Below are 27,286 nucleotides of genomic sequence, written 5' to 3'. Positions count from 1 at the left end.
AGACGTTAGTTTTCTTTCCAGGGGCAAAATGAGGTCCTTCCTCTCCCCCTGCAAATGCTCTCTTCAAAAACAAAGCCTAGTACTTAGTGCCCAGTGCAGGGAAACGCAGAGTGGAACACACTCCTTGAAAGCAGTAGAGCACAGCTACTTAAGCAGGACTGTTCAAACACTGTGCACAGCTGGCAAGATGCTATTTCGGTAAACGTGTCTTCATGTAGGTAAGCCGACACTCATGCCAAAGCTATTTGCTTGAAGAAATTATAAAAATACTTTAAAAATGCATTTGTAGGATGAAGTAACAAAAATACTTTTTCTAAACTTTTTTCACACAATCTAAATTTATGAATTGCCGAGTTTCATTTCATTTACTGTTAAAACATGGGTCACCCACCACTTCTCCAACTATCTGGATGAAAATCCTGAAGTATATTGTATTCTTCCTAGCCTTTTATTCTGGAGTACTCTGGACTTACTCAGTTCTGTAAAATAAAGTCCGGGTCCTCCCTCTGAGAATCTGTCTTTGGGCCACGCTGTTGGTACAGAGCTTTCTGGGTCCACCAGTGTCCTTTGGGAAACAGACTGGCCCAGACTTGTGAGGCCTGGTGTAGATTTCCTCCTCCTCCCTGCCCTCCTATCCGGTTTTTAGCGGGCCTTCAGCGGTTTTCGGTAGACCTGCCTTCTATTGAGCAGCCACCTCCTCTGCCGTTTTGTTCTTTGTTTTTGTTTTGAGTTATCTGGCTTTCAAGCCCATTAAAAAATCTGTTAAAATGTATGCAAATTTTAGTAAAGAGGTAAAAGGAGAGATTCTTGAGGATCTCTCCTATGAGTAAATTGCAAGAAACTCTAGTGACTTCTTTGGCAGCTCAAAGGCCTTTAAAAACTGCATCCTTGAACTGTTGTTTTGTCAGAGAAGGGATCTCTGGATAAATGACATTTTCCACCAATACTCCACGTACTTTACCTATCCTTAGAAGGGGTATAATGGTAAGTGAGATAATAGATGTGAAAACACTTTAAAAAAAGCATAAACTCTGAAATATTGTTTGCCCCATGTATCTGTAAAGAAACACACACAGATGGCTAAATTGAATCAACCCCAATGTTTTATTTAATTTAAAGTTTTAAAAGGCAGTGGTTAAGCACATTATCTATGTGTATATATGTATGCATGTACGTACATGTACATACATCCATGCAGACATATATACAAGGAAACCAACCCCTTTCAGCTTTAGCCACTGATTAACTAGGCCCACTGTCTATTGCAGGATCCATATTCTACTTCTTCATATGACCAATTCTAAAAGTAAAAATAAACAGCCTTAATCAGTTTAACAGTAACTGTTTGTGTTTCTTTTTTTTAAATAAATAAAGTTACCATTAAACTGATCACATACGGTAGAAAGGTCAAACACACACACAAGCGCACACACAGTCCCAATGTACAACCTGTGACCTATGAATGACCTATATGTACAAATGGGGGCTGCTGACCCCCTCCACCCCCAGCAGAGGCCATGAGAGAACTCCCAGCACTCCGGGAGTCCCCATCCTCTCTGCTGGGCTGGAGGACGTGTGTTCCTGGCACCCCGAGTTAGACCTCAGAATGCATGCTCCCATGCAATGATACAGATGGGGGTTCAGTTCTATGGTACTAGTGTTAAGGTACGTAAGAGAATAAATAGGCATCTGTAGCTGCCTCAGAACTAAACCATCATTTATAACCCTTTAGAGGGAGAAATGTATTCTGAAGTTCTCGAAAAGGGACCTACAAACTTTTAGAATGTAATCAGTTTGCAAGTCTGGGGCTGTGTGTGTGCGTGTTTGTGCATTTCCACATATTTGTACAAAATTGAAGAGTGGGACTAGGTTTATGGAGCAGCTGCTTGGCTTCCATGTAGTCAGTCCTGATCTAACAAGTCACTTGCCTCAGCCCTTATTTAGCGGCTCATTCTGCTTCTCACGTGGCTCCGTCTGCTGGAGAGATTCAGAAGGGGGCAGCTTTCACAGGCGAGAGAGGAAGGCCACGACTACATCTTCTAAGAACCTTGGCAAACAGAACAGCCAGATTCAACCAGGGCTGCTTTATAGGATGAAGTCCTTCAGTTCCATCCCAATGAAATGGAATTCCTCTTCTTCTGTGGTTAGCCCCTGCCACTCCATCTGACTGCAGCTCTGTATGAACGCCTCGGTATCGCGAAAACACAGGATCACCTCTTAAATATGCTGGATTCTCAACGAGTAAACCAGTTAATGTGTTTCTAGCCAAAGCAAGGGCATAAATGTTTTAGAGAAAAGACTCCCCTGGAGCTACAGAGAAAAGATGCTGATAAAAGCAATATTGAGAGTTGGGCAGGTGACGCTTTTAGTCTGTGTCAGAGCTGGTCTCTTCGATGACAGAGTACTGGTTGAGTGCTTCCTCCAAAGGCGTTATTGTCCCATCAGGTTTTAGTCCCATTGGTTTAAGCAACTCCTCTCTGGAAAAAGAGATAAAAGAGAGAAAAAAAAAGTATTCACCAGCATCACACACACACCCCTCCCCCCGCCCAAATCCACATCCTTTTAAAAAGAAAAGTCTTTAAAAACCAAAGTATTTTTCCTCAAGCTCTCTGTGTGTCTGTAACAGGAAAGATGAAAGGGGCATGGAAAGAAAAAGAGGGAGATAAAAGACTTCATTCACACAGGCCAAACCTACTAAGCCAATTAAAAGTATGAAAAGTCAAGGTCTAAATGGGCTCAGGACAAGGAGCAGGTCTCTTCTGTTTTTAATAATTAACTTTTTTTCCTTTTGTGGATTCGTTGTTTTAGTGAAGTTGAAGCTGCCAAAATTTCACGGGTCCCAGTGGGCCAGGCATATAATCAAGTGGCTGATTTGATACTTATGGATTTCGTTCAGTGGAATAAATGTCAGATTTGATTTTGCCTCTCCAACCTCTAGCGATACATAAGTACTTCTCGATTCAGTCCAAGTCAACTGGACTTCCCCAACTTTCTCCCTCCCTTTTATTTCCTTCTCTCTCTCTTTCCTTCTTTTTTTTTTTTTTTCCTTTTTTAAACACCATTGCTTTTGTTTGTGGCAGTTTAATTATGGGATTGACAGCCATTTTAATCTCTTCAAAGCTCCCCAACTGCCTCTTTTCAGCTAATCCAATTATATCTACTCCACAAGTTACAGCCTCATCTAAAGATGATTAATTATTGATTAAGTCAATCAAAAAGCATTAGGAAAGATTTATTTAATCTTTTCATAGGCTCTTATTTATTACATGGAGATTATGGCAAATGTACCTGTTGAGTTGCTAACTCTAGTCCTCTTCCCACCCCCAAAATGTCAGCAGTGTACTTTAAGAGGAGCCTCAAAGAGGCACATGAGCTGCTTAAAATTTATTTCTCAAGGAAATGGGCACCACCCGCTGAGAACATGTCTATAACCAGGAAGCCCCACGGCAGCAGCTGTAATGCTGGCGGGATCTGGAGTGGAGGGGACACTAAAACTGCTTTCCCTCTGCCTCCTTGCTGTTGTCCCGGAGGCCAGCACAAAGAAGGGCTCCCTTCTGGGGAGGGCCGGCCGCACAGCAGTGTGAGGTGTGAGAGGCGCAGTGAAACCCCTGGGGAGGGGTTAGAACAGCTCAGTGGTCCCTGGCTCAGCCAGCAGGAGCCGAATCGAGCAGCTTCGGCTAGCACCAGAGGACTATTTGAGTAATGGGATGGCTGCCTGGCTATGTTGAGGCTCCTGAGTTATAAAGGAGGAGATGTGGTTCCTGGTCCAAGAAATGGGGTCAGAATCATAGAACTTGAAGGGGCCTCAGAGATCATTTAGTCCAACCCCCTTGTTTACTAAATGAGACTGAGTGACTTACCCAAGGTCACACACCTAGTGGCAAGCTGGACCTGGGACACAGGTTTCCTGCATCCCAGGCTAGCGCTCTTGGTGGTGTACCACCTGTGGATTAACTGCTCTAACTGCACTGCAGGAGCACACTGCATTCAGCTGTTCAGTGCCTGTTCAGCTCCTCCATGCCAGAAGCTAGGCCATACACTAGGCAGGGAAAGGAAGAGTGGGCACAACGGTCCTTGAGGAGCAGGTGAAACATATATGAAAAATAACTCCAAACATAATGGGGTAAATGCTGTCCCAGAATCACGAACAAAGAACTGGCAGCTCCAGAGATGAAGCACAGACCGGACTGCCTGGGGGAGGGAGGGTGGCATCACAAATAAGGTATCCAAGGCCGAGCAAAGAAGGCACAGAGCATCTGAGGCAAAGGAGACCAACGGGCTCTGTACGGTCCCATCTACTTGTGTGTTTTGTATCCCTTTTTGGACTGTGTCCATTTCTTTCTCTGTGCTCCCAGGAAGCTGTGAAAGGGCCCAGTGTTTGCAGAGGAGTGAGGTTCAATGAAGGAGTGGCAGGAGGTAAGGCTCAAGGGTAATTTGGGGTCTAGCGGGTAAGTCTGGGTTTTGCTCTGTAAGGGATGTCACATCTGTTTTATAAGGCAGTGTCTCTGGCAGCAATGGGGAAGGCGCACTGGACCAGGGAGAACCTGGTGGCAGAGAGACCGGTCATTAGGATGTCATGGTACAGTGTGTGTGACAGGAGACAGGATACTGGACTCGGGTGTGACCCGCTGGAAGGGGAGAGGGCTGCTGAAGGAGAGACTGGGGGAGCGGCAGAATGTCCCTGTGGCCTCCGGCTTAGATGACCAAGAGGATGGTGATACAATTCACTGGAGCAAGAACACAGCAGATGAAGTAGATTTTGGTGGGGAGATGCTGACATCTCTCAGGACATGAGGAGCTTGAGGCCCTTGCACGACAACCAGGTAAATGTTTAGGTGAAAGCTAGAAACAACCTGTTTCCATGAAAACTTCCCTCTAGCACTGATATATACCCCATATCTACATTTTTACAACACAGTTGCCTCGTTCCAACTGCTTGTGTTGAAGGATTTTTTGATACCGGACACTGCTTACTAGTGACGTAAAAGGACAAGGGGCTAACCTGCTAGGAATAAAACACTGAGGGATGAGAAAGTTGACAGGTCTAAAGGGGCCTGTGGAAGAGGGTACAGTAAGATGGGGTAGGCAGCGAAGGGTCGGGGTAGATAGAAGCAGAACCCTGGATGGGACCAGAGGACTTCTACGGAGATGGCGATGAGACGCCGGGGGGATAGGCCCCCGCCCCGCCCCACTACCAACATGACTCCACCTCTGTGACAACAGGAATGCTGGGCTAGCTACCAGCTGCACAAAGTAGCTGTCACCTTCTCCAAATCTAGGGGGAGTATTTTCAAATCAAGTCCACTGGGTTCATCCCTACTCCAATTTCATGATGGAAATAATTAAGAACATTACAGAAGTCTCATGGCCAAATTATAGGAACTTGTCTATGGGATAAAGGGGCCCATATTTTAATTCTCACCTGTGAACTATTCTTCTCAAGCATTTATTTTTTGGGTCCTTTGTATCACCCTCTGAGGGCTCCACAGGATGCCTGGACTTACGGACACCTCTGTAGGAGAGGTGTCAGTGCTAACTGGCCATATAATTATGCATTTGTGCAAATGAATTAAGATAGCAATGTGATACAGTGTACAAAAACAAAAATATCTGGAGTTAGGAAGTCTGTTTGGAGCCTTGGCTATTCACTTACCAGTTGTGTGATCTTGGGCAAGTCTGAGTCTCAGTTTCCCTGTCTGTGAAATGGGGATAATGCTAATACTAGTTCTACCTAATTCCTAGTGATGATATGAGGAGTAACCATAACAGAACCAGTGGCGGTGGCAATAACAACAATGATGTAGATCATAGAGTTCTATGAACTGCAAACGAGTCCTAAATATTAGTTATTATTATTGTGGTACAGTGAAAGGCACACACAGGTTTTGGAGTCGGACAGACCTAGGTTCTAATCCTGGGTCCACCAGTCACTAACAGTAAGACCTGGAACTCTCTGAACTTCAATTTCCTTATCTGTAGAACTGGGATAGAAATACCCACCTCACTGAGTTGTCATTAAGGCAAAAGGTCACTATACATATAAACTGTAGTGTACTGGCTGGAATGTAGGTGGAACAGCAAGTTGCATTTCCTGTCTTTATGTGCTTATGGGAGGCTTTCCCAAGCTGGGTAGGGCACTCTGGGAGTAAGTGGGGGGGATGAATATGCAGAAGCAAAAGACATGGTCCCTGTCCTCAAGAAGCTTTTAGTCAGTTCAGAAGATAAAACACACACACATTAAACAATATTAAAAGAATTACAGAACAGCAGATCAACAAGCTTGAGATGATTAACAGGCAGAGCCCTGCTTTCCCTAGCTTGACAGTTCATCAATATACTCTTACTGTAATTAAAACATGTTTAAAGGAATTTCTTGTCCTGTTTGGGAGTGGAAGGAGAGAGGATCTCCCACAGCTATGTGACTGTTCTTTCTGCTGGACTCCAGCCTTACTTGTCACATTCCCATCTCAACGTTTCTAATCTTCCTCTCTATCATGCAACTAACAGCCCACAAATACCCAAATGAAATCTTTGATATAGAGACTCACTCCTAAAAGGTCTGATGAATGACCTGGTTATACTATACTGTTTCATTTAATAAGATGTTATATCTAGATATCTAGATTAGCAAGATGTGGACGGAGAATGGGAAGCATTAACGAATACCACAGAAATGTTATTCCACCATCATCTGGGTTAGGTACATATGGGAGGGACACAGGAGGAGGTGGGGATGCTGATCACAGGCTCCTTGCAGGAGACAGACTCAGGGCCAGACTGTAATGGCAGGGATGGACATGGATTCATGGGGAGAAAGGCATCCTAGGAGCAGAAGAATTAGTCAAGCAAAGGCGCAGAAGCAAGAGTTAGTTGTGTGCAGAGATTGGCAAGCAGGCTGGTTTGGCTGAGGTAAAGGAAAAAGAAAGCTCAAAACAGATCTGGGGTACAAAAGAGGATCTGAATGGAGACTTTGAAATCCTAGGCTGACAAGTCTGGATTATAGTTACAGAGGTATTTTTGTCTTCTATTTCATCTAAATATTTATTAAAAATAACTCTCATTACAAAGTTTGAAAGCTATGAAACAGTATTGCCCTGACATGAAAAAGAAAATGTTCTATGCTATAAGTATTCAATTTTCATACCCCTATGTGTCTAGCACAACGCCTTGCCAACAGCAGATCCTGTGTAAGTGTTTATGGACTAAACTGAGTTGCAGTTGATGTTATCTTGTACTTTCACATAAAGGGAATGCATAGTGTTTTATGGGACTCCTAATAAATAAACCATGATCAAGAGAAAAGCTAGATCTTTGGGTAGAAAATTCATTTTCATCATCAAGATCTACAAAGTTAGGAAAGATATTAGCCTTCTACAGGAAATTCTGCATAATGCTTTCCAAGGATTTCTTGTTCTCTGCTAGACTGTGAGCAGCTTGAGGGCAGAGTCCATGTCTTATCTAACTGTGATCTGCAGTATCTAGTATAGGCTGGGGACACACAGTAAGTGCTCAGTAAATGCTTATTAAGAAGCTATAATACATGGGTCATGGCATAAATGGAGAATGGTAGAAAACCATTTGTCAAGAATCCTTATATTATTTTAATTATTATTTCCCTGATGAGTCAATGTCATTAGACATTCTGACAGTGCAGCAGAAGTCAGGCCCCCTTTGTACCACACAGCCTGGAATTCCCAACCACTAACTGGTGTAGACTCAGCTTCTTACATACTGGGGCATCGGGAGGTCTAGATTCTAGTCTCAGATCTTCCTCTAACTTGCTGGGTGTCCTTGGGCAAGTCATTTCCTTCTCAGGGCTTGAGTCTACCCATCTATAAAATGAAGGGGTTGGACAAGATGATCCCCAAGATTCTATTCTAAGAGTCTAAATATTAGGCTACTAAGTAATTTTGTTCTATTTAAAAAGCTGCTAGGTTTTTAAGACACTAAAACTCAATACTGCTAAGCCTTTGTTTCTAATCAAGATATACATTCTAAAACTAAGATTCAAACATAGCATCCTACCTGTAACTGACCGACACCAAGACCGGAAATCCTTTCTGCAAAACTACTGGCAGATGATTAGAATGATTACAAAAGTAAATCAAAGCAATGGCAAGTGTTACAAGGAAGGATCTAAATTCAATCATGGCCCTCACTAAGCAGGCCATTTCATGAAGAGTTACTGGCCCTAAATATATGACGGTCACATCTAAAAAGGATGGCTAGGTGTCAGATAATATGTACATCATGGTTAAACGGAGATACTGTATATTGAAATGTGCATCAGGATTAAGATATTCACATAGCAACAACTCCTTCATACTTACCTTTAATGCTATACACAGGCCTTAACACAAGTTAAGACTGCCCTCGTTATCATCAAAAAGTACAGTGATGTCTACTGGATAAAGAGCCCATTCTAGGCACTGTGACAGTATCATGGCGGGCTTCTCATCTGATCAGGCATCTGGCCAGGGAAGAGATAAGCCTCCAAGAATGTTCAACTGGAACGAAACATCATTTAGAAATTTGATCTTACTAAACGATAAGGAACCATAATCTATAAGGGCTTGGCCAGGCACGAGGACATAGATAAAGCACGTCCAAGAAAGGAAACCCTATTTTGCCCCAGCCTAACCCTTGGGACTGCTAATGGAAACCAAAAAATACTTTCTTAAAGATTTGGCGGTGGGGGGGAGATTATGGGATTTATACCATATTAAAATTTTTTTTTTCTTCCCCCAGATATATTTTAACATTTTCCTGAGCCACCATTTCCCTGTAAGCGTGGTCCTCTGGGATGCCTGGGCTTACATAATTTCTCAGAACCTTAGAGAAGGTTCCATTTCTTAGGGCTTCTGGTTCCTATGTAAGTCTTTCCCCCAGAAATGACAGTGCAATATTGGGGCTCAGTACTAACATACCCAATCGCACATTATAGAATAGGCCAGATGTATATGTGTATAAAACACCTTACTTGACCTGGAAGCAAGAGAATACTCTTGCCCACAGCACATGTTTTTGTGCAATACAAACAAAGCATTCAATTCAAGTGTACTTGTTGAAAAACAGGACATAATTAAGCAGTTGGTAAAATGCATTCTTGTTTCCCACTTGCAGATCTCCCAAGAGTCCCTTCGAATTTACCTATACGAGTTTCAGCTTCCCGCTTGCCACTTAGCTTGATAACGACTCAAAAATCATTCCCTTGTTTTCAAGGGCTCTTCTTTCTTGTCTGCTCTGTGTACTACAGGGCAGTATTGACACATGGAATTAATGACAGGGTCTGTAATGAAACAACAGTCATGCAAACACCAGTCTGCTCTTTTGATAAAACAGCATGTTAGAGACCTATTCACCTCCCTCTAATTGAGTACTGCATAATAGTTCCGATCCTTTTATGTAATATATTTTGTTCTATGATTAGAAAAGAAGAAAGGGGGAAACCTGTGAGGCATTGCTTCCTTCAATCGCCCCCTGATTAATTCTCTGTTTCTAATGAGGGCGGCTGCTATTTAGGCAGGTTCTGTTACATACTTGTTTTGTTGACTTCTGTACAATGTATAACAAAACCCAAGACGGGATAATTGGGAACCATTTCTGTGGCACTGGGATTCCTGCTCTTAATGTAAGGTTGGCTTGGAAAAAAGAACCCTCACATTTTAAATTAGCCATTTCATACATTTGAAAGATAGGATGAGAAACTGGTAAATAAATAAAACATTTTTAATGAACACAGAGCTTTTCCAAAAATGCCTGCTAGAATGGAGCCTGTGCTAGCCTGGAGAAAGCAGCTCTGTAATCTGCTCTAATTCCAAGTCTGAGAGGGCATCTTATTTCAAGATTTCAGCATCACTGGAACAGTCCATAATCCACCAAAGTACAGTGGACTACCTAATAACTTGTTGATATGCTTACAAGTGTTTATAACCCCTTTTTCTCATAGAAAAATATAACTTTGGCCATTGCTTAACATGTTCAGTTACATGCTGGGCAAGAATGTCCTTTGGGCTTGGACCCTGATCCTTCATCTTTCATGATTTCCCATCTAATGGCTTCCTAGTGCTGACTGGGTACACTGATCTTTCACTAAGCCACTAACCCAGTACATTTGGAGGGGTATGGTGGCTTTTCCATAGCAAATTTGAGGTCTTCAGGCTGCCTCTTTCAAAACAATTCTGAGATCTTCCCTCAGACCTCACCATTGTGCTTTGGGACTGGGTACAATTAGGAAGGTAAATATGTAGCATAAAAATATTTCCATGACAAATGGATATGGCATATTGTCCACTACTTTGGACTACTTTCTACTTTATAAAGGTAATTGGCAGTTGCCTAAATAGTGCCACTGGGAAGCCTTTTTAAAGTTAGATTTTCTTAATGTGATTGCATTAAATATAAGAATTTGTTAGAATACCTGTAATCATTCTCTTTTTAAAATAATTAAAATAATTCATATTAACACAGAGTCATAGCAATTTTACTGGTTTCCTTCATATAAAGGTGTGTGTGTGTGTGTGTGTGTATGTGTGTGTTTGATATAAACTATTTATTTTAGCACCTCACCTGATCTTTGAGAAGACCTCAACTATGGAATGAAAAAGCAGGAATGCATGTCTTCCAAATCTTAATTCTCTTCTCCGGTAAATACGCTTACTGTTTGTCTTCGTGCTTTGCATTTTCTTAAAATTTAGAACATCTTTTTTAAAATCAGACTGACACATTTTTGAGAGCTGTTGGTCATTTTTTCAAAGTAACGTAAGATCTGGAATCTTAAGACTGAAAACTGAGTCCTGACTATGTCATTAACCAAGATATGCCTGATCTTGGGTCAGTCACTTAATGATTGGTCCCATTTATTCTTCAGTGAAACACTCCTTGCCCTATCTAATTCAGAGGGCTGCTTCACCGATCATTAGAGATCATATATATATGGAAGCGCTTTTTAAACTTGAAAGCACTATATAAATATTAGTCTTTTATCCTTGTTTCTGTTAGAAGATCACATGCAAAGCTTCTAAAAATTTGTTACCTACCTCACATTAAACAGCATGGTTAAAAAAATATGTAGAAAGAGGTTAGGGACAGTGCTAAAGAATCAAATTTAGTTTTATCCTAAAACTAAAGTGAAAGTATTCTTATTTCTTGGTAATTTTTCTACAGAATTTTTCTATCCTGTTGTCTAAATTAGCAAAATAAATATTAATAAGAGATCAGCATGCCAACTGACATTGTTGAATAAAGCAGGAGAAATAGAAGTTCTTACATGCTTTCCCCAATTAGAAAGACTTAAAAGTTGAAGGAAGGTAACTAAGAGCACCTGTAAACAGGGGACATTATTCTTACTTGATGTTTCTCTAACAGATAGAAGCCATTTCAGCTAGTGCTTAAACTAAGAGCTCAAAGTAGTCATTCCCACTATTGAGGTTAAAGAACAGTGACTACCAACAGGCAATACAAAGGTCACATGACATCCTACTTAGAGGTGTCTACAGTGGAAGGGCCCTCTATAACCTAAAGATACACAATATCAAGTTTCTCAAATTAATCCTCCCTTGCTACTTTAAGGGTATATTAATTTAACCGGATCCAAGTTCCCTTAATTGAACTTCCAGGCAACCTTACAGTGTATTTTAACGATGCAGAATAGTGCTGCCACACGTAAATATAATGTAAGCTACAAATGCAAGCCACAGACGTAATATTAACTGTTCTAGTAGCCACATTGAAAAAGATAGGTAAAATTGATTTTCATATATTTTGCTAACCCAGTATATTAAAAATATTATTTCAACATAAAATCCATATTAAACAATTGAGATATTTTATATTTCTCTTTTTATACTGAGTTTTTGAAAGCCTGAGTATTTAACCCTTATAGGACATCCCAATTCAGACTAACCACATTTCAAGTGCTCAGTAGTCCTGTATGGCTTGTGGTTACTGTATTGGACAGCACAGATCTAAAAGATTTTCTGATATAAACAATTAAGATCTTTACACTTTTGTACCTACAATAGATCTCACAATGCTTTAAAAATTGGATGCTTCTGAAACATACCTGAAAAACATGTCCTTGACTAACTTATCATAAAGGTGGGTGTGATCACAGTTGCTGATATTTTTGTAAGCAGAGTAACTTATTCATAGGGAAAAAAATTACATATTACTTCTCAGTCAGCCCATCCCAGCTTTAGTAAGTCTAAAAATAATCTCTGGGTTAAAGGGAACTATTCCCATATTTGGAACCTGCATTTATTAAGAAAGCCATGTCCCAAGTACTGCACAATGGCTGGCAAATATATATATATATATATATATATATATAAATATAATAGATAAGGAAGAAATGGGAAAACAATTAAATGTAAATTTTAGATTCTGATAGAATGTATAAGCAAAACGGCAATGTACCTTGTTAAATGTGACTGGGGTGTGGTGGGGGGGCGGGGAGGGATGGCAGTAGAAGATTAATCAGTGCCTGGTTCCAATTAAGGAACTAAAGGGGATTAGAAAAGTCAAAACAAAACTGAAACTTGAAATATTATTTCCTTTGGTTAGTTTAAGCTTAGGCCAATCAATCCTTTCTCCCTTCTTCTGGAGGAGGCTGCGTTATTATACATGAGCTGTATGCTGTAGCTAAGGCGAACGCAATTGTATTAGCCGCACTGGAGTTGCTTAACCACACAGTCCCCATTCTAATCTCCCACTTAAGTTGCGGGGGCTTATTTTTTTTCCAATTCAAAGAAGGAAAGAGGAGGTGGAAAGGGAGGCAAATTTCATCCCCTCTTTCACCTCTGCTCTCACATAGAAAGCTTCATTGAACATTTTTAATCTCATGCCTCAGGCCTTAATGCTTATGATATATATTACAATGATCACTTTAAAGAAATTATGTGCCCCAATATTTAAATGAGTCAGTCATGGGCCAAAGTACCTTTATGGAATTCCTTTCCAGCCTTGAATTTTATCATATCTGGCCAAGAAATGGAAATGACAAAGGTATAAAGTCTTAAACCATGTAGGCTATTTTATAGAGCAAAAAACTGGCGTATAGATGTGGGGATCAGCTGTGCTCATTATGTCATCATCACACACTAGGGGAACCACAGGGTACAAGGCACTGTACTAGCTAGACATGATGGGATTTATAGGGTTCAGATTATTTTCAAACTCTTATGACCTCCAGGTCCACTGCCAATCCCCTTACCTACATCTGTCCCAAATACAATTCTTACACACACACACACACACACACACACACTCACTAGGAATACTACTAAGTCAGTTGGTATTCAATGGGAAGAAAATGTTTGAGCATGAACCTCTCCGGTGTCCTTGGAAATACAGCTACGATAAAGCTGCCAAGGTAGTGAGCTCCTTGCAGCAGTCGCTATGCCCAGCATGGAGGCAACGTGGAAATGTAACTTTAATTTTTGCATTGGTGGTTTTATAGCTTTGGTAGTGGATGACATCTATACCCTACACCAGGCTCAGTAACAGTACTTGGCATGACCAACCTTAGTCATCACTTTGGTAAGTGCTTTGGCACGGGCCACTGTTGCTAACCACCATCCTGGTGCAGGTCCTTCACATCTGCTCTCCTATGGATGGAAAAAAGGAAGTGTCTAGTGTCCATTCATTGGCCACATCACCTCCAATCTAGCCTTTACTCACATGCCTTTCAATTCAGGCCCAGGAGAAAATGATTTCATTTTTGAGAAGAAAAGTTAATCAGACAAAGCTGCAGTACACTCTTAGCACAATAAAGACTTGGTGGGATGAAGAACATCCTCAGAGTGACAGCTGAGGGAACTAACCAGTACCACAATGCTGAAGAGGATGATGAGGAAGTGTTCTGGCAAACACTGACTCTAACAGACAGACACAGCACAGTGGACAGAGCAAAGGCCTTGAGTTCTGGAAAATGAAGGCCCTAGTCTCACTTTGGTATGAAGCTAGAAAGAGAATGTATGTGGAAGTGTTTTGTAAACTGTTGAAATGGATTATCACGTCATTAGCTTGGAAATGTTTGGGGCAATTCTTTGGGATTCCCCCAATTAGAAATCTGATAACAGATTATATTAATCAAATAATGATAAAACAACCTGAGCTTTTTGGAAGAAAGATGCAGTATATGAATACCAAACGTTTATCTTATTGACAGGAGTAGATTTCCCTCTACTTGGAATGAATGGTCATTTCTCCACTTATCTATTAAATACCTTTTAAACTTCAAGAATCAGCACAAATGCTATCTTCCCTGTGAAATCGTCCCTGATTCATCCAGACAGAATGAACTGCTCCTTTTCCTGGGTGTTTACAGTTTAACATAGACCTTATTTTGTCATTATTTCCATCTACCTTGTATTTTAGAACAGATTATAGCCATTTCCTTCACTAGAATGTGAGTTTTCCAAAGGCAGAGCCTGTCACATTCTCTGAATCTCCCTCATCTTCCTAGCACAGTGCCTTGCACAGAGTAGCTGCTTAATAAATGTTCCCTGAATTGTACTGAACTTAGTCTACTTTAGCTCTATGCCATCTCCTCTACCTCAAAAACACCAAAAACCAAAAATCAACAGTGAAGAGAGAGAAGAAACTTAAGACAAACATATAAGACGCATAAAGAATGGCTTCATTCTTTGCATTCCTGCTTTGGAATGCCCACTGCTGATCTCCATACAGTTTTGTCATTGATTATTAGTGAGAGCAAATGTTAGAAAGCACACACACAAAGGCAGACAATGTAAAAACCCCACCACACGTCATGCAAAAAATCTGTGATTTAGGACTATTTTTAAAGTTGCCTTTAGCTTCAATTTTAATGGCAAAATCGGTACCATCAAAGCCAACACAAGACATATTTGCTCTGTTTTATTCGTGCAAAAATCAGTATCACCTTCAGATTGAGTTGGGCATCTTCTGGGTGTTTCTGGGTGAGTACACATTTTCTTTGAGGCATAGTTTAAATCAAGTGGAAGCTTGGATATTTCAAACTTGACATTTGTGTATTTATTTGTTGGCAGCTTCTAGAATATGTGGATTCCCCTGGGATTAAAAGAAGGACCTAGCACCGTTTTCTGTACCTTGTATAGGGATGCCTTATGAAATGATCTTATCTCTTTCAGTAAGTCAAGTACCTGGGTTATACTGTATTATTTTAGGCGGTCTTTCCCCCATCTCCCACTTTCCCAGTTTGGAGTTTACTCATTCAGGGATACAGGCAGTTGAACAGCATCTGTGTTCTCTTTTAAGGACTCCTATTATTGGAGTGAAATTTATGAAACTTGTTTACTGTCCTAACACACTGATATGCTCCACATAGGTCCTTATTAACACTTCCCTCTCCAGCTTCTACTAGATGGACTCTGTTGGTTCTCATCCTAACTTTTATACTTGCACCACTGTTTCATTAGCTACATCAGATCCTTTCAGAAGTAGCCAAGCACAAATCTTACGTTTATATATTCATTCAGAGCTTGTAATTCTGCTTCCTGTACGCTTGCCTACAGTATCTTCTCTTTGACTGTAATTCCTTCGGTAAAGGAACATGTCAGTTCTCTATGAAGGTATGGAGAATGTCATTTGCAAACAAAGGTCATTTGAAGATTGTGAGCATAGTTAGCTGCAGATTCTAACCTCTTTGGGAAAGGATGGAAATTCAAAAGGACTAGCTGGAAGTCACTAAATTCTAGTCATACTAGCTTTGTGGATGTGATCTAGATGATGAAGCTGTTTATTTCTATATAACTACTACCACATTACCAGCATCATTTGAAAAAAGCTCAGACTCTGCCGTGTCTCCCTGTACTTGTCATACTCCCCATGTCAGTCAGCCTCCTGCTGTGCCTTAACCTCTATTTGTTTCTTTGTACCACCTTTCCCTATAATGGTTGGCTTTCTGGCTTTCCCTGGATTCTTCTGACTGAGGGATACTAGCCTTTACATAGTTGCTGTGAAAAAGGAGATGCTCAGAAGAAATACACCTTTAAGTGGCAGCTGCCCCAACACACAGAAGCACTCACTCAAGATGGCTTAAAGGAGACAGGGACTCAATGTATGACTAGAAAATAGAGCGATTCAGGCAAGTGTGAAAGGAATTAATATTTTCTAGTAACCCCTCCAAGATGACTAGTTGCTGATTAGTATATATTTGACTTAAGTATTTTCAAGACTGGCTATTTCCGGAAGGGAAGGCGGTGTGAAGCAAGAAGGGAAGGGGAGATTGTCTTTAGAACCCCTAATTAATATAAGCACTTGTTTTCAGAAAACCCTTAATTTGAGCTATTCCTTTTCACTTTTTCCTGTTGGGTGCATGACATTTTAGAATTCTTGGTATCAGCAGCAACCCAAAAAGACAGAATTGCCAACTTGCACATCAAAAATGAGGGGGGAAAAAAAAAGCATAATGATTTGGAACAAAAACCAAAACAGACTAAAACAAAAAATACAAGAAGCAGCAAAATCATTGAACCTAACTCATAGCATCTTTTTGAAGACAGGGAGGTTAGTTGGTTAAATATCACAGTGATCTAGTAGTTACTGTCCTAGCTTTGAGAGTTTAAATGTTTAAGAATGCACATCCAGAAGCGGCACATGTAGAAAAACCATGGTAGCCAAGAGAGATCTGACCTACTGCTGCCCGGGCCACCCTGTTCCAATTAACATGGATTTCCAGAGTTGCTGTTCCATGATAACTCTCAGTAAGAGAGACAAAGAAATAGAACATTTTTAGAAACCAAGCAGAAAATGGATGGGAATACAATACCTGGAAAGTTTATCAAGCATGTTGACAAGTTTCATGGCTTCATATTCTTTTTGTTCTTCTGTCATTTCATCTATGGGATTTGGCATTGGTTCCTCTAAATGACCAGTGATAAGATTAATGCTACAAAAAGAAAAAAAAGTTATGCTGTATGTTTTAAAATTATGCTCTTTCTATACTTTCTGGTCCAAGTTGTAAGTTGTAATAAGAAAGAGTATAATAGCCAAAAATTGGCAATAATAGCAATTTTGTAGTATAGAACTACTATAGGAATTTTAAAAAATTTGCTTCTTCTACTAATTTGCTTTGGGAAATGGGTGGTAGTTTTACTTTAAAAAAAAAAACAATAGCCGACTTGCCAACTTTGTTTTTTTAAAGGCATGGCTGCTTTTTAAAAACATGAAATTTGATTGGTGCCGTTAGGATAAATATCCTTGGATGCATAGTTTATTAATTTAAGGGGACAAATGATTTCAGAGTAGGAGAAATCCATTTTGTGATACAGCATAAAACACATGTGTCAAAAAAACTGGAAAAATGATGGCAGAGAGGCTGAAATCTGAAAATGAAAGCATGCCGATTTATCATCTCAGGAAATTAGTCCATTAGTGAGACCACAGAAGGCAGTGAGTGTTCAAATAATAAAAGATAAAGCAGAAGAACAATTTTAATTAGATTTGATCTGACCTAGATAAAAAAAAAAGAATGAAATCTAGCCTACCAAGAGACAGGTATACCATCTGACTTTCTGGAAATAATAAAGTACTTAAAATGTGTATGTCCCATAAACTTTGTACGAAGTTCTAATACCAAACAAGCTATCCTCTTAGATGAAAGCCACACTTTTTTTTTTTAAAGGAGATGAAAGAAAATTCTTCAATGGCTGCTAAATATCTATAACTTAAACATCTTTCTGGAAAAGTAGACAAGAGGTTACGGCATTTTGTTTCAGCCAAGTATGGACAGTTTGCAGGGATATTTCATTTGATCATTAAAAACAAACAGCAAATTGCTAATAAATTGCTTTCTAGGGTCTACAAACACAAATGCTTTCAGTGGCCAGGCCTGCAGGATAAGCGAATGAGTGAACTGGTCAACTATAAATAGTGTGGAGTGTTGGGGACTGGAGTAAACTTGAGGACAGTGCCAGTCTAAAGTGGCAGGAGGTAGAATCCTGTGGGCCAAAACAAAGACCTTGTGATCAAATAGGTCCTCTGGAGGCTAGCTTGCAAGCCCTGCTTTAGACTTTGACTTGGGCAGGTTAACTTTCTCTACAGACCAGGGATTTCTCATTTGAGTAGTAAAAGGGCTAGGTCACTAGGTACTATTATCTATTATTAAAAGATTTCCTTTTCTTTTTCTACATTCCTCAGGGGGTACATGATATTCAGATTTTTGTGGTAGGACTCAGTGCTCAGCATCCTCAAAAGCCAGATCTAAAACATCTGTTTTAACAGTCTTGCTTAAGACCTACGTCTACAGCCATGATTAAAAAACTTTTTTTTCCTTCAAAGCAGTGGATCGACCCATCCACCTCCCCCTGCCTTTTTTTAAACAAATGAAATCTACACAGAAAGCCCATATATAAAATAGACAAAGTGGAACTGCTCAAGCAGAAGAGGGGATGGGGTGGTCAAGCAAAGTGGAGGCCTAAAGCCCCTTATGTTTGTCTGTACTTACTTGCTTCCTCTTAAGTTTGCCCCTGAGGTACTTTTAGGAACTCTGGGAAATAGTCTGAAAACTCACAGGCTTGTCAGTCATTCTTAGCTTAGGCTGCACATTAGAATCACTTGATAAACTTTAAAGAAAAGGCTTAGGCCTCACCTGAGACCAACTAAATCTATGTATTTTATTTTCCTGGTGATTTTGATACACAATGAGGTTAAGAACCACACAGGGCTAGAGTGCCAACTTCAGACACTCATTGTGTGCTACTATTCCCTCTTTTTGTTTTTGTTTTGTTTTGTTTTTTAGGTGCTCATAATAGAAGAGAAAAAGGCCTCTAGTTAGTGGTCATTAACAAATACACTGAAATGGGGTCATCATAGTTCCCAAAGTCAAGAACAAAGGGAACCTAGACAAGGCTTCAGAGAACTACAGCATTTTTAAGATGTATCCAGATGCCACACTGAAAATGTAATTCCACCACCCATCTATTATTTGCTTAGGCTTATCACAACAGAACATTTCACTGGTTTACTTTCTGCCACCTGCTAAATTAGAAAAACGAGTCTTATAAATAAATTAGTAAAGGTACTTATTATAGGCACATACTACTTCCCAAGCAGACAAAGGAAATCAGGCCTTAGAATAAAGTACAAGGGAAGGTAGATGTATTAACTATGTAAAACATGTTCGATTTGTCTCTTGAGAGAAGGCGCCTCTTCTCAAGTTCAGTGGAGGGGTGATTTAAGAAATCAGATCCACAGACTGTTTTAGAATATAATGACATTAGCACAAGCCATCATTTGCCTTGGGGGGAAAAATGTGTCAGGAGGATACACTGGTAAGCTCTGTGGTATCCACAATGTAAAGTCAGGACATGAATTTCTGAATCAGGGCACATTTGATTCTTTTTTTGGTTCTTTAAAGGGCTTAATAGAAATGATGTCCATTTTCCACAAGCTGACCTCAAGTCCTCTGCTGCCAAAATGATTTAATGACTTGCTCCGAAATTAGCTACTAAAAGTCACAAAATCCTTTGCTCACTGAGCATAAAAGCAGTAGGCAGAAATTCATTCTTACAGAGTAAGAATTTACCATCCTTTACTCATGCAATACCCCCCGCCCCCAGTATCCAGAAGAATGTACACAATATCACAGAAAACACAAGTTGGGGCACTGAACTGTGCCACTCATAGGAAAAATGCCAATGTGCTTGGGGTCAGGAGGCAGACTTAGAAATTGTCTCCCCTCCTGCTCCCCACTTCAAACCAGACTCCTGTGGTTTCCCTACCCAGAGAGGAAGAGGAAACAAATAAGTCACTGTAACAATGATGTGAGGTTTCATAAAGTAGATTATTTTCAGTTGATCAATCACTTGCCACCTTTATAGAACCTCAAATAGTATAGTCTAAGACTTAACTTTCTAGGTTTCAGGATCTTAACACTGAAATTCTGGGGTTAGTTTAAGACTCTGAAATTCTGGCGTTAAGTTTAAGTAAGTCAAAACTTACTCTGGGGTAAGTTTTTAAGACTCTGAGTCTTAAGATGCTTTAGGTACACTAATTGTGGCGGATACTATACTGGGTAATTTTATGGTATGATTTTGTCTCACCCTATCTGTTCCCCTACCCCATCTTTCCAGCACTCCAATTCTATGATTATATATGTCTTTCAGTTAGGTGACAAGAATTATTTAAACTCATTTGTTAGTGTATCATTGAGCATTTTGTATTATATAAGGTCATTACATGAACTGACCACAGTTATGGGCCTGGTGATGAAGGGATTAAGACATAAAAAGGTATGGGCATATGAATATATATGTAAAAGCTGAAATATATTTCAAGACTTTTGCTTTTCAAATTGTTGCTATATTTGCCCAACATCAACAGTACCAGGTCACTTAACAAAAAAGCTATTAAGATTTCCCTGAGCTATATTAAAGTTAACTTCAATCTCTAAAAAGTGGGGATTAAATTTTACTCAAAGCATTCTGGTTAAAGAAGAGTTGGCTATAAGGGCAAATCTATACAGAGGCTAAGCAGGTAAGATGAATGAAAAGGATCCACTGTTAAACCAGAGGAGCTTATGCCTGGTATGATGGGGACCACCGCCACTCAACTCCATCAGCCAGTTGCCTGCCATGTGAAAATGCAGGCTTAACGTTATTAGAACTTATTCAAAAGAAGTTAGAAATCCAAATTTCCATCTGAAATATCTGAATTCTAAATGTTGGCAAGTAATTAGGAAGTACTATGTAAAACAAAATAAAAACACAAAACTAAATAACCAACGAATGCAACATCAAGTAAGTCAAACAGAACCTAACTGTGAGCTACGCCAAGCCTATGGGTGGACAATTTGCAACCTCTAGGAAAGGATCAGGGTTTTCAGGAAAAGGTATTTGTGAGCCCAGAGCCAGGACGGGGGGGGGTGGGGGGGGGTGGGGTGGGAGGGTGCAGGGGTTTGGGGGGGGTTGGGGGGGTGGGGGGTGGGAAAGGAGAGGTTCTATGCAAATAAGGCTAGAAATGTCTTTCCAGGAAAAACTCCCCAGAATACTTGCCCCCTAACAAAACAATAAAAAGAACAGAGTGGAAATTTACTATATCCTTGTTCATTTAATTCAAGAAATATAAAAATACAGATTTTTTGGCATAGCTTCAATAATGGTGACAATTACAATGGGAGTTAAAACAACAAAAGAAAATCTTGACAAAGTCTCTTGTCTCATGCTGGAGAAATTACACAGCTGCTGCCACAGCTACTCCTGAGAGAAACAGAGCCAAGAAGGAAACACCTCTGAGTTGCTTAGTACAATGATTTTAAGCTTCTGTATGTGATTATGAACTAGTGTAGGGTATTAAGAGTATAAGGAGGTATCCTAGAGTTCTGCCCACCTTGGCCATCCCCTCCTTCTGCCCTCCGTTTAGCAGACCTTTAAAGATACCTCTTTGAACCCCTAGGCTCTTATATACCCAGCCTGAAAGCCACTGGTCTAAAATGAGCCAAATGTCATTAGGTACACATCTTTCAACTGATGTTTGGAATGATGTACAAAACCGTATTAGTTACACTATACACCTGTATAGGCAGGGGGCCTCCATGCTCAGAGGCACAAAAAAACTGGTATAAAAGTTAGAATTTGGACATTTTTCTTTCTGATACAGGACCAAAGTTTATCTGAAAACTTAACAAACATGGCTAGACTTACACCAAAAACCTGTGTGGCATGTAACTTGATTCTCTGAGTATATTTCTGCTAATTGCAGAAAGCCATTTCCAGTCCATTAAATACACTTACTTTGACACAAAAAAGATTGTTGTGAAATTAAGTCTCCCATAGCCTGAATGTAAGCTCCACACAATTGTTGGTTTCAGATTCCACTAAAGGATTATAGGTTACCTTGGTGCATCAATCAGAATCCACTTACATTTTTGACAACGGGACTAGGGCCAACTGGATAAAGGGCAATTTCTCTGCTTCTGCCAATACTAGCAACTGTTGTGAATAAATGCATCATACGAAAAGCATACTGTGATCTTGAGAACACTGATTGGTGAAGAGTAATCAGAGGGTAGGGGAGAAAGCAATCCTTTCAGAGGCTGAGTTTATAAGCTGGACTAGATTGGTAAAAAGTTTTCATAATTTTTAGGGAAAAAGTTCTTTGAGAGCTACAGATCACTCCCCAAAGCACAAAGGGTTCTCTTGCTTGCAAAGTACTTTGTTTACCACCACTTCCACAAGGACCATTTGAATAAGCATTTTTTTTTTAAGTAGGCTCCACACCTAATGTGGGGCTTCAACTCACAACCCTGAGATCAAGAGTCAAATGCTCCACCAACTGAGCCAGCCAGGCACCCCATGAATAAGTATTTTAAATTAACAAACATCCCACTACAGTGTTTCACCTGAAAGAGGGAAGATGTAAGAAAAAAACAGATGCAAATCTATCTGAAGGGGAAAGATGTAATGCTATGTGAGAAACACATATTTATACCTGTCATGAACAATGTTTAAGAAACACAACAAGGTTTCACAATGGTGACTATTCTGACCACACTAACACTCCATTCCTATGAACAGTATAGGCCAGGTCCAAAGGCTGAAGAAGATTCCAACTAGGGATGTAATAAGGTCTAAGTATAAAATCTTCCTAGCCAAGACAATAACAATACCAAACATCATGGTCCTTGATTTAAACAAAAGGTGCTCTCCTGAAATCTAACCTCACTTTCATAATCTAACACATTTCTGTTTCCCATTCTACTAGGAGAGACCCAGCGTTCTTATATTTTCTCCAAGCAATTTCTTGTTATAGTAGCATTCTGGTGCTTGTAAGATATGTGATCATTACCACTGGTAGAAGTCATCTACCAAACGAAATCAACAATACACACTGAGATATAATGACATCAACTATCCGTAAGTATTTAAGAGTTTTTTTTTAAATCTTAGTTGACTTGTCCACATAACTTGGGACACAATATATGCCTAATATAATTTCTACTTTCATTTAAAAATATGAAAGTATACCTCAAGTGGTATACTTTAATTTCTCAAATGGAGAGAGATAAAATATTAAACTGATATGAAAATATAGTTTATGGAATAGAAAGATCAAGAGCTAGCAAGACTAATTTAGAATGATGACTTCTATAATTAGGGAAAGGTTAAAGTATGATTCCTCTATCTAAGCTTCAATTACATGATAGAGATGCTCAATTTATAACATCTAAATGGTGGCAGTCTTAAGAATGTACTGCTTAGAGTCACTGCTAGCTTTTTTCCCCAAAAGTCTTTTTTTTCTAGGACACACTCTACAAGATCCTGCTGAGGCTGAACTGGAGATACTAAAAGTGATGCTACCTACCCAGGCCTGATTTGCCAAGGAATACAGGCCATATAAGTCTTGTCTAATTAGGAAATGATCTTTGCTTTTACCTTCTGATAACCTAGTACTTTCATGTTAACAGGGCACAATCTATCCTTTTTAAAAAAAAGCCTAATTTTGCAGATGATTTTCTATCCTTTATCAACTACCACATGTTCCTCATTACATTCTAGAAACTGCCAGTAGAAAACCTATCATGTCAACATCATCGATAATGCCAAAAGGAAAGGGCATACCCTTTGAACATTCAGTAACGGAAACCAGAAAATTGAGCTCAAATAACTTCTAATAAGTGGAACTAAGAAATTGACCTGGGATGGGGGGTTAAGAAGGGGAAAAAAAGGATGGGGAGGAAACAGAAGAAAGTAGAGGTGGTCTGTTTTGGGATAAGAGAAGAATTAGTGTCTTTGATTTCTAAGCACTGATTCAGGGAAGACTTGATAGAGTCTCCGGTTAGCCTACTCAGTGCAATAATACATCTGTTAAAAGATTATTACCCAAGTGTTTGATTAAAATTTACTGTGGAACTACACTTCTTTCCTTTTGCTGGTAATGTACCATTTTATTGACTCATATGGCTTTTATGGAAGAGGGAAGATCAGAATTCATGGAACCTATGTTTAGATTTCTGAGAAAGACTAAAGCATCAAATAACCAACTTAAATACTTGATCTCGGTTATACCTTATAAAATCTCAACCTTATGGAAAAGAAAGCAAAAAGTGGGCAATAATACTTTTTAAGTATATGATGGTATACATCTAAAAATACCATCTCTCCAAATACTTAGGAGAGGATAATGAGCATGCAGCAGAATATTTCTCACAATATTATCCTTCCTCAATCACTTGAAGTCATTCTTTAAGCCACTAGCTATGAAATTACCTCTAAAAACACTATTAAATGGAAAGCTTCCAAATCCACAAAAGAAAAGAAACACTTGAAAAATGAGAGACGAAAGAAGTGAAAGGCAAATAACCAAATCAAAGGCACAGACATAGTTAGGTGAAAAGAAACTTGATACTATACTTTGGTTTTGCATTTTTGTATTCTTCAGTGTCTGTGTCCTCGTCCTCTGAGTACCAATTATCTCCTCTTCCTCCAGCCAAGAGGCCCCTGGCCGCCAACAGTCCTGCAGCATTCCCATAGCCAGTGTATTTCAGCAGGCTATCCACTGCAAAAACAGAAGAGGTTTTTAGACAGGAATCCTTGGGTGCTCACTGTCATTACCAACTATTCACCAGTACAGGGAAGTTTGGAGATATATACCACAGCAGTAAACCTTAAAATTGAGAGGTTTTCAAAGTGTGGTAGAGGTTATACTGAAATACCTACAAATTCTCCTACATGCTCTGAGGACCAAAAGCCTTTTTTCAGGTGTCAGAAATTCAAGCAGAACTGTTTGGAATATACTTTGTGGCAGGAATGGAGCCTCTGTGACCACAGGGTCATTGGTAAGGGTGGTATTTTAGGTTTTTGGTCACAAAGCTTTTCATTCAGTTTTAGAGAAAGGATGACTAGAAACTAGAATTAATGAAACCCAGACTGGAATTTTACCAACACAGTCATTATCTAAAATCTTTCTTGTACCCTTTACAGGAATGACAGGGAAAGAGTACCAGAGATCACAAAACTTAAGGATGTTTGCAAAAAGGATAGCTAAGTTACTTTTCTAAAAAAATAAGCAACAGTACATAAGCGCATGATACCCACTGAGAAGGTAGGTCCAGGAGTTAGACTGGCTAGATTTTATTAATGGCTCTACCACTTACTAGGCTGGTTGACTTGGAGAAGTTATCTTATAGCGCTGTAGCCACTTTTTCTAGTCTGGAGAATTGAAATAATAATCTACTTCACAGGTTAATACATGCAAAGCACTTAGAAAACTATCTGGCACAGAGTAAATACTCTTTCTTTTTCCCCTGGTGATATTAGGTAAACTGAGTGTGTTAGGCTTCTCTTAGTCAACAACAGCAACAGCCCAATGAACCATTTGGTGCAGGTCAGTATTACCTTGTCATCAGTGCAGGGTGATAACTCTAAGATAAGTGGACACATAAAACTTTTGCAGGGGAACCCTGAACTGTAGGAATTCTTCTTGTGTGTGATTTATATGAACCTTTAAGGAAGATACTAAACAATTGTTAGCTTTATTTAAGAGCACTTTCTTTTCTTCAGGTACAGTTTCAAGGTAAACACTAAAATATTCAATCTAAAGATAAAAATTTTAAGGCTTTCAATAAAATGTAATCTTAAAGACAACTATAGGAAACAAACCTAACACTATTTTATTCACGTATAAAGCTTTAGTAAAACCTACATCTGAAATACTACTGTAACTCAGACCACTTAACTCAAAAAAGACAAAATAAAGCTGGAGAAGATTCAGAGAAGGGCAATTAAAATGACTTTGGGGTCTGAAAGGGGCAGCAGATAGGGAAATAGGAGGGTAAGGAAAGGCGATATATATGATCAGAGTATGAAATCATCAAAGGCATGGATAGGATGAATAGTCCAGGAGAGAATTGTTCATTAAATTTTCAAGTACTTGAACTAGAGGGTACCTTCCTTGACACTGAAAATAGGTACTTTAGGGACAAATAAAAGGAAGTCCTACTTTCAAAGGATATAGCAGACTGGTGACATCTGTGCAAAAGGAAACATGGATTAATAATATAAGTAGGTTAAAGTTTATTCTCTTTCAACCATCTTCTACCTTAAAACCTATTAGTAATTGTTGTCTCTTTGGTAATAAATCTCAGTAGATGCTAGATAGAATCATATTAGAATTTAATGAGGGATCATGGTGGTATAATTTGAAAGCCCTTGGAATAAATCTGAATATGCTCCCTCTTGCTCTCAGTGCCTCTGCAAGACTGGAATGGTTTAGATAAATTACTGAATTCTTAATGGATAATTAGGGAAGTGAATATCCAGTACATACAGATATTCTTAATACTCATGGAGGTGAGACAGGACTGTAATGACTTGGTCAGACACAAAGTCAGTGAGGCGAAGGATCCTAACTCTGAACCCACGTGGCACTGATACTCCCATTGTAAGCACTTTTGATAAGGCTTATTTTTTTTAACAAAGACGTTTAGTAGTTCCAGGAAAAAAAAAAATCACTAAAATTGTAAAAGCGTAAGTTGAGACATGAATATACTTTAAAAATAACAATAAAAAAGACATAAAATATAAAGAACCACGTACAATGGCTTAACATTAAAATAGTTTAAGAATGCACAGTTTATAAAAGGCCAAAATAGGTTAAAAAGAAGTAAACAGAACATTAAATAATATACTTTCTTAAGGAGACAATCCTCCTGGAAGCTAGTTAATAGTAAAAAACACCTGGCACTTTTATGAAAGTAATGCAGTAAGTCCATTTATGGGAACAAATGCGTCAACTCTGACAGTTTGGGTTACAAAGGCTATTTAAGACACATCTTGCCCTCAAAACAGGTAAGGCTATAGCCAATAGTTCTAAAATCAAATGAACTTCTGTTAATAGGATAAAATACTTAAAAAATGGGGGTTGGGGTAGGGAGACAAATGGACTACGAAACCTTCACAGTGAGAAACATTTTCTTTGTGAAGTTCTGACTGACATTATTTGGCAGAGTGTTTTGAGCTACTTTTTAAGCTATTTTCAAATACACTGTACAATATCCTGTCAGTATTGGGAAGGTAGTAAAAGGAAAATGGACTGAATTTGGATGTTAAAGTGAGTTGCTAAGGCAAGGAAAGGTTTTCTGGGTGGCCCTTAAAAACAAAAAGAATATAAAAATATTTATTTTTCTGTCCCAGTAATCAACCATGCAGTTAGGTAAAACTGCTATAGAAATGATACAAATCAGCATTCAGTCAGAAAGTTACAAAAAATATTGCACCATTATTTTATCAAGATGCTGGAGGGCACCATGAACAGAGGGAAACAACCATAGAAGCACACTGCA

General features: G+C 39.3%; 1 protein-coding gene across 7 annotated transcripts in view; it reads right to left on the bottom strand.

Moving 5' to 3' along the window:
* Positions 1–1,085: 1,085 nt before the first annotated feature.
* The window catches only part of RIC8B (RIC8 guanine nucleotide exchange factor B), a 98,364-nt gene continuing 72,163 nt past the window's right edge, over positions 1,086–27,286 (bottom strand). For 3 of the 7 annotated variants that reach the window (XM_036083147.2, XM_036083150.2, XM_078076518.1), the window contains 3 exons: positions 24,357–24,501; positions 16,775–16,894; positions 1,086–2,477 (listed from right to left, as the gene is read on the bottom strand). In XM_036083147.2, coding sequence (XP_035939040.1) covers positions 2,366–2,477; positions 16,775–16,894; positions 24,357–24,501 — 377 coding nt within the window. In that variant the 3' untranslated portion in view covers positions 1,086–2,365. Of the gene's footprint in view, positions 2,478–8,330; positions 8,508–9,150; positions 9,290–13,523; positions 13,608–16,774; positions 16,895–24,356; positions 24,502–27,286 lie in introns of those variants that run through there. The other 4 variants (XR_004914431.2, XM_036083148.2, XM_078076517.1 and 1 more) reach the window with 4 other exon arrangements.

This window comes from Halichoerus grypus, chromosome 6, assembly GCF_964656455.1.
Source record: "Halichoerus grypus chromosome 6, mHalGry1.hap1.1, whole genome shotgun sequence".
NCBI lineage: Eukaryota > Metazoa > Chordata > Mammalia > Carnivora > Phocidae > Halichoerus > Halichoerus grypus.
Note: the sequence above shows the minus strand (reverse complement) of the source record. Positions and strands in the feature narration are given on the sequence as shown.